Source organism: Rhododendron vialii, chromosome 4a (assembly GCF_030253575.1).
Source record: "Rhododendron vialii isolate Sample 1 chromosome 4a, ASM3025357v1".
Taxonomy (NCBI): Eukaryota; Viridiplantae; Streptophyta; class Magnoliopsida; order Ericales; family Ericaceae; genus Rhododendron; species Rhododendron vialii.
Window position 1 is genome coordinate 34,865,183 of NC_080560.1, and position 11,548 is coordinate 34,876,730.

General features: G+C 37.9%; 1 protein-coding gene across 2 annotated transcripts; it reads right to left on the bottom strand.

Annotated features, from left to right (window-relative positions):
• Positions 1-448: 448 nt before the first annotated feature.
• LOC131322326 (protein NPGR2-like) lies at positions 449-9,749 on the bottom strand. 2 transcript variants are annotated; one of them, XM_058353619.1, is made up of 6 exons: positions 9,410-9,749; positions 8,359-8,614; positions 5,979-6,231; positions 4,005-5,221; positions 3,259-3,412; positions 449-1,058 (listed from the first exon to the last, which is right to left on the bottom strand). In XM_058353619.1, the coding sequence occupies exons 2-6, from the start codon at positions 8,611-8,613 to the stop codon at positions 742-744; spliced, it is 2,196 nt and encodes a 731-aa protein (XP_058209602.1). In that variant the 5' UTR covers position 8,614; positions 9,410-9,749; the 3' UTR covers positions 449-741. The 2 variants fall into 2 exon arrangements, with proteins under 2 accessions (XP_058209602.1, XP_058209601.1); XM_058353618.1 differs by lacking the exon at positions 9,410-9,749 and adding an exon at positions 9,258-9,386.
• Between the last annotated feature and the right edge of the window lie 1,799 nt (positions 9,750-11,548).

The window sequence follows — 11,548 nt, forward strand, 5'->3', positions numbered from 1 at the left end:
GTTATTCTCTCACAATACATCACAAACTTATCAAGAGAGACTACAAATTGTTACTATGATGTCCATCTTGTCCCATTTTTAGTGCACAAAAGTACAAATTCAACCATGACTTTAATTTATTTTAGCTCAATTTATTGCAAGCAGCAAAAATAGAGAATATGATTCGGTTATGTAAATTATAAGTGAATAAATGTACATTTGCGGTATTTTTTACAAGGCAAAATAAAGAGTAGGGCCGGAGATGCTCCAAGTAGGGCAATATAGCATTACAACCATTTCTGCACTGCCTGAATAACTTTCCACTGCAAACTTATTCTTCAGCAATCTTCTTTCCTAGAACTGCCAGTAAATTCTTTAGCATCTCCAGAATATCGTTTTTTTTTTTTCATTTCTTCATTAAATACAATACGATGATATATGTGAATACAATTTGGACAGGCACATGAACTTGGAACTGCCGAATAACGCGAAGCTGACAATTGAATCATGCCATTTACAATACAAATTAAGTACAATCCACAGTGCAATCCGAAAGCCGCCTCCTCATTCTGTCTTATATTGAGACTGAAATTTAGACTGCAGTTACTAGACACCAAAAAATAGGTATACTACGTACTTATATATCAGGATCGGGTCTTTATTTAATCAACTTACAATATGTTATAAGATATGAATACATATACTATGTTAAAGAGAAATAATTTACGTGCATCATCGCGGGGGTACAGTGGGACCGGCCAATTATCTGAAGGGTTCAACCGGAGCGGAGTCTTGGAGAAGGGCTGCAGCCTCAAAACACTCGGCGGCTTCTAGTGTCAATGCACCAACCTCAGCCTTGTAAAGCAGTCCAAGATTGTACCACGCGGAAGGGTTTGTTCTGTCAAGCCGCAGCGCATCAGTAAGAAAGCTTCTCACAATCGGCAGTGATTGATAACTTAGCTCTCTGAGAACAATGGCTGTCGAGATCAAGCTTGGAACGTGGTTGGGATCGACATCCAGTGCCTTTTCGAATGATTTCAGTGCTTCCTTTTGGAGGCCCTTCGCTTTACACAATTTACCTAAAGAAAATCAAGAGGGAGCAAAAAACACAAAAACGATAAGAGCAATTCCAACCTAAGTGCCCATTCGCCATTTGGAGGCTCAAAAAGTAAATATAGAGCATATCATTATTGACACCCATGGCAACCACAATTCTGTATTTTTACTTTTCAACAAATTGTTCATTTTTCTTCAGAACTAGAATTAATTTTCTGAGTATCTCTTATTTTCCCAATTCCCAATGATTGGGGACTACATGGATTCTATTATTGTTGTTGTTGATCTCTTGCTTTAAAAAACTTTTGTACATGGTCTCACTCTCAAGGACTTTATTATACCTTCTCAATGTTTTTAATGGGTTCACGATTCTCATAGCTTTAGCCAGTGTTGTCCATATTAGTTAGTTTCTTGTTTTGTATCCTGTGTCCTTGGAACTTTTATCCTTATTCTATTGAAGTTCTTGCCATTTCTCGAAAAAAAAAAAAAACGATACCAATTCTGTATAAATCCAATTTGCATAATCATACATTGCACGGATTATATAGTAGGCATAAAGGTCTAGGACATAATGCTGATTTTTTTTTTTAACATTTCATTCAGTAAAACGAGACATGGTTTAAAAATGAACTAACCATACAAAATCATAACTTATTTAAAGTGTCCTCCACGAGAATTGAGTTGTTACTGAACTGAACTCCCACAGTAAAACTGCTTAGGTTATGGATCATGGTTCAGCCAGCGAGTTTAAAGCAATTACAGGTTTATGCACAATTCTAACTAAAAGAGAAGTTAATAGAAGTAGGGAAGTTTTCTAAGTCCCCTTCAAAGTGTGACTCAGAATTTATAGTACAATATTTTTATTCATCTTCGTTACCCTTCTATAATACTAGAATCTGATGGAGTGATGGTTCTCGAAGTTTCCCGAACAAGCTCATGTTTTGAACAGTACTCACAATTTGGAAGTGTAAATATTATTAAACAAACCATGAGAGACTGGGTTTATGATGAGTGCCAACAACACTTGGAGAGGGCACCAAGATGTTAACTCAGATAACATGACATAATACTTCTTCTATTGGGATATGTTCGGAGCAAATTTTTCTCCAGAATAAATTGAGGTACGGAAGTTCTCTTCTTCATACCAATGGGAAAAAAATGATCAACTGAACATTAGTAATACGGTATAATGCCCATAAACTTAATGAGTTTTTAGAAAACATCGGCACCGTTGAAAGTGAGTTTTTTTGTTTGGTGTGCAGCGCAAGGGAAGATTCTTGCCATTGATAACCTGATCCAAAGGCAGAGAATCATTGTTAATTGGTGTTGCATGTGTAAGAAGGATGCGGAGACGGTGAATCATCTTTTAATCCGTTGTCCTTTGGCTTGGGAGCTTTAGTTTGTGGTGTTCAACTGGTTCAGCTTACAATGGGCTGTGTCAAGGAGCGTTTTGGAACTCTTAATCGCTTGGAGGGGTGCTAGAGTGGGAAAAAGAAGGAAGCATGTTTGGGCAATGATTCCACTTTGTTTGATGCGGACTATATGGCGTGAGAAAAATGCAAGATGCTTTGAAGGAGTAGAAAAACCTTTATTTAAAATCAAAAGTTTTGTGGTTAGTAGTTTGTATAGTTGGGACAAGTGAGAATGTAATCCTTCCCTTGATCAATTTCTAGATTGGTTTGAATTGTTTATCTCACATAGTGGTGTATAGGGCCTTTTTGTCTATGACCTATTTTGTATACCAGCGGCATTCCCTTAATGCCTTTTTATAATATATTAAATTACTTACAAAAAAAAAAACTTAATGAGCCTCAATTACTTTTTTCCTCCAATAAGTTTGTTGTAGAAATATACTCGAAGGATGTGAAGTGAGGAGAACCTTGATGCAGTAGGATTTAGGGGTATTGTTGTCATTTTAGTATCTTTAGTGTGTGTAGGGTTTTGAGTCTATAAATAGGTGTCTTGTGCCCTCATTAGTTAGTTTTTTGATATATTGATAAAAGAATAGAGAGCATTGCTCCTTATATTTTGGGATTTATCTCTCTTATGAATCTATCCCTTGATTTCGTTTGCATCAAACCTAGTGTGCTAGCTCTACTGCCTAACTAAGCGGGAAAGTGAACTTCCAGAATGTAATGGAAAACTGATCTTCCATAGGAAGAAAGGAAGTGCAGACCATACTGGACATAAGAAGGCAGGAGTAGTGAATGAAATATAATGTACCTGTGGAGTGCCACCTAGAAGCAGAATGAGGATTGATAACCTTCGATTTCAGAAGACAGACCTCAGCATCCCGCCATTGTGACAACCTTGTGTATACATCTGCCAGATCATGCCACGTTTCCATTTCCAGACTTCTATCGATGTATACCCTGTTCTGTGAAAATAAAACAAAAGAGAGCAAAATACACAAAAATGAAGGAGTGGAGAGTCTTCTGGAAACTTATAATGCAGACGTCAACCTTCAGCTTTACCCTCTCTTTTCCTTTTCAAGTTAGGAGCAGTTGTACGATTACGATTGAGCGTAACAGTAACGAGGGGTAGACCAAAACTAACATTAGACGTGGTAGTTCAGTACTAGTTCTAGTTCTAAAGGATCTAGGTTTTTTGCATATCCTGGACTACAAATGCCAAAGACAGAGCTCAATAGACAAAACAGATTCATGTAGCCGACCCCAGGGACTTAACGCTCTGTCGGGTTTTGGTTTAGGTTTTTTTCTGTCACAAATTGACCATTTTTCTTGCAGAACTATATTAAACATAAATCTTCAGTTTGAATTTTTTTTTTTTTTTTAAAAAAAAAACAATGGTACTGATCATTGTTCATTGAGAATGTGAATATTTGATCTACTGAAGGAAATACGTGTAATACCACCTCTGTCGAAAACAATGCTCAAGCCCTTTTATTCGGCTGTGTCAACAAGTAATTCAAACAGACCTAATATGTATGTATACTGTTCGATATTTACCTTTAAAAGCCTCTTCTGAACTCCAAAGCTTTTACTCTGCACTTGAAGAACCGCAAGAAGATGAGTATACGTTTCTATGGCACTCTTCAATTGGCCCTGTGCAATCTGTAGCTTAGCTTTCGTTCGTAGCAATTGCCCTTGATCCCACTTTCCAGTCTCATCCAAAGCAGCATTGATTATATCCACAGCATCAACATACCGTTTTTGAGCCGACAAAATCCGAGCCATAAGTATCCACCCTTTAACACTTGACCCAGCCACAAGTTTCAACAGTTGCTTTGCATAATATAGCGCAACATCCAGTTTTCTCTGCTCAGCATTTTCTAGACTAAGATGGAATACAATATTAGGATCTATTCCCTTAGTCATTCTGTTTGCAGTTTCTAACGCCTCAAGTGCCTCTGACTGTCGTGTAATCCTCAGAGAATCAGAAGCGATCTCTCCCGATTGCGATGAAAGGGAGATACCTAGCAAGCAATTTGCAACACTTGCCATTTCTTCACATTTGCCATTGTATTCGGAAATAACTTTCCGGGAATAGCATATCCCTTCCTCAAGGCAATCCCGATTCTCCCCACAAATCTTTGAAGCTAATAATAGCTCGAATATGCGGTTATGATTCTCCCTGTCATTCAAAAGATTCCTTAACAGATTCAAAGCCACCATGTTTTCACCTTCCCCATAGTAACATAGTGCTAGAGTGCTACATTGCTCTCTTCTCTCCATAATCCCAGTTGGCAACTCTTCTACCTGACGGGCAAGGACCCCTAATTCACCGGCAACAGATAGGGCAAAAGAAAGGTGATCCAAGATCGATGGGTCCCAGTAAATCTGTCCAAGTGAAAACTTTCTGAGAAGAATCAGAAGCAGAAGGATCGCCTCTTCGTGATTGTTTCTTGGAACAAAGGAACCTTCTATTTGGGAGCGGAGATTTGGTGGCGATGCATCACTACCACTGTACAGAAGGTAAATCGCAAACTCTTTTTCTATTTTTGCTTTGGTTTCCAAATCAAGATTCCAGTGATAAAGAAGGGCCCGCCTGTAGGACAAGATTGTTTCTTGGGGGGCCAAAGCAAGTTTCCAGAGCTCCGGAAGTAACTCAACTGCCTTGTTTAGAGTCTCCTGCAATTTGCATTCAGCAGCAAAATTCTCTGGCAACCCAGCTGGTAAAGCGGATTCAACTGTGTCCAGAATAACTTTGCATGATTGAGCAGCTTCTGCAAATAACCATGGGGAAAAAGATCAGATACACTGTAGAGGGTAAGCAACTCGGAGCTTAATGTTATTAACATGTCACACACACACACACACACACACACGCACGCACGCACGCACAGAGAGAGAGAGAGAGAGAGAGAGAGAGAGAGAGAGAGAGAGAGAGACTATTACAAGTACAATAACGAACCAGGCAGGAACTAGTTTTATAAATATCAGTTGAACTCGCAAATAGGAGCTTCATTATACGGGCGCAGTGATTCCCATCTGGTAATGATGGGAACAACAGAACTACGAGATTTGTATACATCCAACAACAGAAAAGACAAAACTTGAAAGATAACACATCCAACATGAATGAAAATTAGTTAATCCAAAAAAAGTAGGGACTGTTCTCTTTTTTGTGGAGAAAATTCGTCATCAACTGATACAACTTGTTAGATAGCATTATCAACACTGTTAGGCAAGGTTTCTATTAGTTTGACCTTGCTGAACACTTCGTGATTCATCACAGAATTAAAGCTCTAGTTTCAAAGTTTTGTTTGTGCATTCTATTTTTTCATGTGTTTCTGCACCTTAGTTCAGTTTCGGTGTTCGTCTGTTTGCCCCTCTACGGACTACATGTGCTCTCTTAAACTTCGGCACAATTGGTGAGCAACAATGTTGACAGTTCAAAACATCCTACATAAATGAACAATTGGCATAGAAGAAATGATGTACAAATTAACAATTTGGAAAACCCAGAAGAAAGAGGACCACCTTTAAAATTCCCCAGAGTCTGCAATGACTTGGTCTTGAGAAAGATTGCCTCAAAAAGTAAACTGACAGCATGCATAGACATGGGTGGGGCAGCATCACTTTGTGAATGGCGTCTAGGAATCTCAGACCTTCTAGCTATGGCAATCTTGATCTTGGAAGTCACGGCAGCAATGTCTATTCCTTCGAATACATGAAGAGCGGCTTCTACATTCCCTTTTTGATACTCAAGCCGACCTAATAAAGCTCTCGCTTCCTATGAGTCAAAAAGATAAAAGCAGCTTCATGACCAGATTGTGATGCTATACAGCGATATGAGAACAAAAACTACAGCAACAAACAAAGAAAAGTCAACTGATGGAAGTTTCAAATGGCATTCGTATCCCAATCCCCAACAGGGACGCACCATCTTTTATATCAATTTGGGTACTGAGAGGATATGTCAAGGGTACAAAGCATGGGATTATGCAAGGAGTGTCTACTAAACGTAACCAATGTAATCCCAACCAATAAGATGCATAGCACATTAAAAAGATAAGACATGAGAAAATACTTAGAGAAAGTGGGAGAGTAGGACTGCAAGTTCTAAGAGGATTAGTTAGGTCCCTTTAAGAGGCCAAGACTTACATCCCTCAAGTCCCGCATCAGTGGGTTATGTGTGGAATGAGTAGTATATAAGGAAACATACACGGCACACTAGCTAGTAACTCTATGGTATATATGAGATATGGCTTTTGAAGCCATGTTGTTAGGCAGAAGAACTACCATCGACAAGCTATTGTGCGGGCCCTGGTTGTTTTAGATGGTATTGAAGCACAACCCAATCCCTCATGAGTGGGGTCTGTGGCGATGGCCAGCCGGGCAAACATGATAGGGACATGTTTCACACAAGGACGTGCGGATAAAGGTGCATTGAGTTTATCATTATCCCTCACGCCACACATTGGTGGGTTATTTGTGGAGTAAAGCATATTATAAGACATTGTACGCTAGCTACATGGTACATTCAAGGTACAACTTTTGACGCCATGTTTTTAGGCTGAGGGACAGCCATGGACAAGGTAGTGTGCGTGACCGGGTGATTTCAGAGACACCTCATGCGAAAAACATAAAAATAAATAGTAATTATCTTCTAACAGAATATTCATTGGAATTACTACCTGAAAAATGAAAAGACAACAAAAGCACTAGTGACCTTTACCCTGCTCCTTTATGCTCAAGCCATGGGAATGTATCGTTCCACCTATCCTTTACAAGTCATTTGCACAGTTACGAAGCAGAAATACCCATGACAGATGAGCATTGGTGGCAGCATATTATAGCCCAAAATTCCAGATTCATCACTGGAAATGATTTTCGCACTCCACTTTCTTATAAATGCACTCCAAAATAGGTTTTCTAGAGTTCTCTGGGAATTGAGTTGTGTTTAAATGTAAATAGGACAACATTTGGAGGGCATTTATAAGAAAGGGGTGCATAAAGCATTTCCTATTCATCACTAGCACTTAAAGAGTTTGGACCATGATAACCACCGAGGCAAGGATGTTCCAAAATTAGCAACAAAAAGTGGCAAGCCCACAAAAATAAATATAGAAGGCCTTCTTGCTTAATTTGGAGATAACTCAGGTCATGGTACAGTCTGAAACTCAGCTTATGGTACCTATTAGATTGTTAACCACCAACTCATCTAAAAGATTAAGCTGTTAGAGGGAAGGACAACTTTACTATTTATATTCTCAACGAGCCCCCTCACGTGCAGCCCGACTTTTCTCCATAAGCGGGTAAACACGTGTAAATTTTTAATCATGAGGTAGGCAATGAGATTCAAACACAGGATCTATCGCCAGCTCTGATACCATATTAGATTGTGAACTCATCTAAAAGCTTAAGCTATAAGAGAGAGGGGTAACTTTACTATTTATATTCTCAATACTACCATTCAAATCGGTGTCTCCAATCAATGGATATTTTTCTGGTTCCTAGCAATGCACAAGAAACTGGTAAAAGTAGTAGCAACCAGTTTGGACATATCTGATTGTTCGAACAGTCCACCACCTATTGCACTTCTCCCTTGTTCCCCCGCCTTCTTTTTCCACTAGACATGGAAGAAAACCCTCTCCTACATATCCATTCTTTTTATCTGCAATAGCATTCACTAGGCACTACCAAAAACTGGAAACAATAACGTACCAAATTCAAAAAATATCCCAGTTATCTGCTTCATTTACTGTGGTAGAAGTACCCCACATTCTCGACAAGCTCGATATGAGAGAAACGGGTTATGGTTTGAAAAAAAGAGAGTGACATTCACAATAAAGTCACTGGTATAGCAACATTGCTCTCATATGGTAATGGTGCATGGAACCAAGACTTTGAGACAAACCTCGTAGTTCAGAAAGCCGCTCTCACGAAGAGACGATTCAGCTTCCTCAATGTTGCTCGTATCCAACTTTATATCAGCTTCACCAGCTCGAGAAGAATACCCACTCGCCGAATAGTCCCGGGTTGCCAGGGACTCTGAGGAAGGAATTATTTCATCTCTTCTCAATTGCTCCCCAGAAAAAATGCACTTCAGCATAGTTTTAAGTTTCCCACTAGCACTTGTTTTCTGCTTACTCATCCAATTCCTGAATTTCATTCTGTCTCATCATAACCAATGACCCAAAATTGGAAAAACGTTAGAAACCCTCCAATGAACTAGAGTAACCTCGCACTCGCTATGGGTTAATGAATTCATAATACGAACAAAAATGCATCCGAATCCAAACAAATGACGTCATAATTGTTCAGTACAAAGAAAAAGAAATTGAGAATGAGCATACTGCCATGAAAGAAATTCAACACCATCTATGACATCAACTAAAAATTTGCCGTTCAAAAAAAAATGACATCAACTAAAAATTTTACTGAACCAAAACTGATAAAAGGTACAAAACAGTTTCTCGTTTCTTCTTTTTCTTCCATGTGTGACTAAGGCTCAGTTTCTAAATTGCTGGTTTAAAGAAAAGGCTCAATTTCTAGACCATAAGATCCCTATTTTTTTGTTCTGAAAATGAACCTCCACAGTAACATTCATGAGCCAACTTGATATACCCACCAGTCCACCAAAATCATGCTAATCAAACCTTGAAAACCTCTAAACAGCATCAAATCCAAGTTCATACCGTAAACCCTAATACCCAGAATTCAGACAAATTACAAAACCCAGAAGCATTGGTGCATACCCAGTTCACAAAACACCAAATTTTCACAGAAACAGCAAGAACCCAAGAGAGATTTTACCTACAACCAGGTGAATTCATGCCAAACACACCCCAAACCATCAGAACAAAAAACCCTGAAACCTAAGGTTGAAGGAAAATAGATACATGCTATAAAGACACCCAAAAAAAACACCGAAAGTGAAACAGATTACACAGTTTCAAGAAAAGTACCTTTGGATCTAGACAAGGCATTGGGTGAGCCCACAAGACATCACCATTATCACTACCCATCTCTCGAGTTCATCCAAAGAAAAAAGGGTTCCTTGAATTTCTGGCCACCAAAGAATCCAAAGCTTTACCTTTTTTGGTATATACTATATTGTTGTGGCTTTTTCGGGTTTGAACAGTGTTCAAGATAGATTCAAAAAGTCAAAAAGTTGGTGCATTTTTAAATACATGTAACCCATCAAAAAAATCAGATTCTCCTCTCTTTCTATAGAATCTGATCAGAGGGGTGAGAAATGGTGAATAAAAATCAGATTCTCCTCTCTTTCTCTAGAATTTGATCCGAGGGGTGAGAAATGGTGAATGGAGGAAAGATTCTGTTTTACTTTGGGAAAATACTAGTACTACTAACATTATTGATACAGAAATTGGTGAATTGAATAGTTCACACTCCACATGGATGGTCAAAATTTGTGGGAGGAAAGTCTAGCGGGACCCAATTTTTTTGAAAATTTATTACTCCTCCCCTTGTGCAGTCAAGTCAACAACTTTTTTCCTGATCGGGGAAAAAAAAAACAAAAAAAAATTGTGCAGTCAACAGCTTGCTAGATTTTTTTGAACGGAAAAAATCTGATGAATGGTCTATTTTACTATTTGTTTTGGTTTGGCGTGACTTATCATTCAGACAGCATGGTCTTACCACCGGAGGCCAAAATGGCAACTGCTGTGAGGGTTCCCCCCATCCACAAGGTCACCAGTTTGACCTTGTTTCACTAATACGGAGTAACTTTTTCTACTTTTAGGATTATTTTCGTTTTTGTTTTTATTTAAATTTTTTTGCGTTTATTTGTTTTACGTTAAATTTTTGTAACTTATTGAAAAGTTAAAATTTTTTACTTTTATCCAAATATTTTAGAAAATAATCACTTTTAAGTAAAAAAAAATATCTACTTTTTCGATTCGTCTTGTCGAGACGAATCAATAAGTCATAAAAATTTGATGCAAAACTAACAAACGTAAAAAAAATTGAATAAAAACAAAATACTGAAAGAAAATATACTTAGCAGAATGGGGTTGAATTTCATTCACGGGTAAAAGTCCCATGGGTTACTCCAAAAAGATGCTCATTGAGCTTGGTTCTTTCAATAGGTGATACTGGTTTACTAACTAAAAGTACTAGTGGTATGAAAGACGGGAGCCCTTTGTTTCTGGTCCCCATCATAAAGTACGATATGAGTAATTCTAGTAGAGTCAACTAGCCTCTACAACCACCATAACAAAAGCGAAAAAGAAACAAGAATATCCAGGTGCGCGTGTCTCGACCAATTATGAGACCTTGAAGGTAATGACCAAGCATAATCTTTAGTGGCCTCGAGGTTTGGGATGGTTCGCTTCCGTAGGATTTGAAACATCATGGTCAAGCACTTATTACTTTCTCATGTCCACTTTGCCAATTCCTTGAGGTTGTTATTTGGTGCAATAGTTTGTATTCGTTAAATTTCGTGAATAGTTTTATCTTTAGTGAAATTTCTAAAGTTTTTTTTTTCTTTTAAATTTTTACTTTCAAAATATATTAGTTAGTAGTGTGGGCTAGGACATCAGTGATGATACCTAACTTTGAAGCCTCTTTTCCTCATGGAAGTTAGGTGAGCTATATACAGTATATAGGTGACCTAAAAAATTTAAAATTTAACTTTGGAGAGAAAGGACAAAAGAATAATGAAACAAACACATAGATAGATAGATAGATATAATTTGTATATATATAGAAAATGGGAAAGTTATTCGAGAAAATGGGAAAGTTATGCCTGCAAGGCAGATTCACTAATTTGGATAATTTAGTTTTTACGCAAGGAGGAAAATCCTTGCATATATTTATAACAAAAAAACACTAAAAATTTAACGCATTTTACCATCTCGTTTCCACTAACAAAAAAATTGTCAACAAAAACTGTTTTTGCTACAGCAACTCTACTCACAAACCTATCAACAACTTATTCACTACCGGAAACAACTTAACATTTCTCAACAACTTATTCACTACTGGAAACACCTCACAACTTTTCAACCACAAATAAAAATCTACAAATTTTTCACTACCGGAAACACCCCCAAGAAACACCTAAAAATGAAGACAAAAAGGAA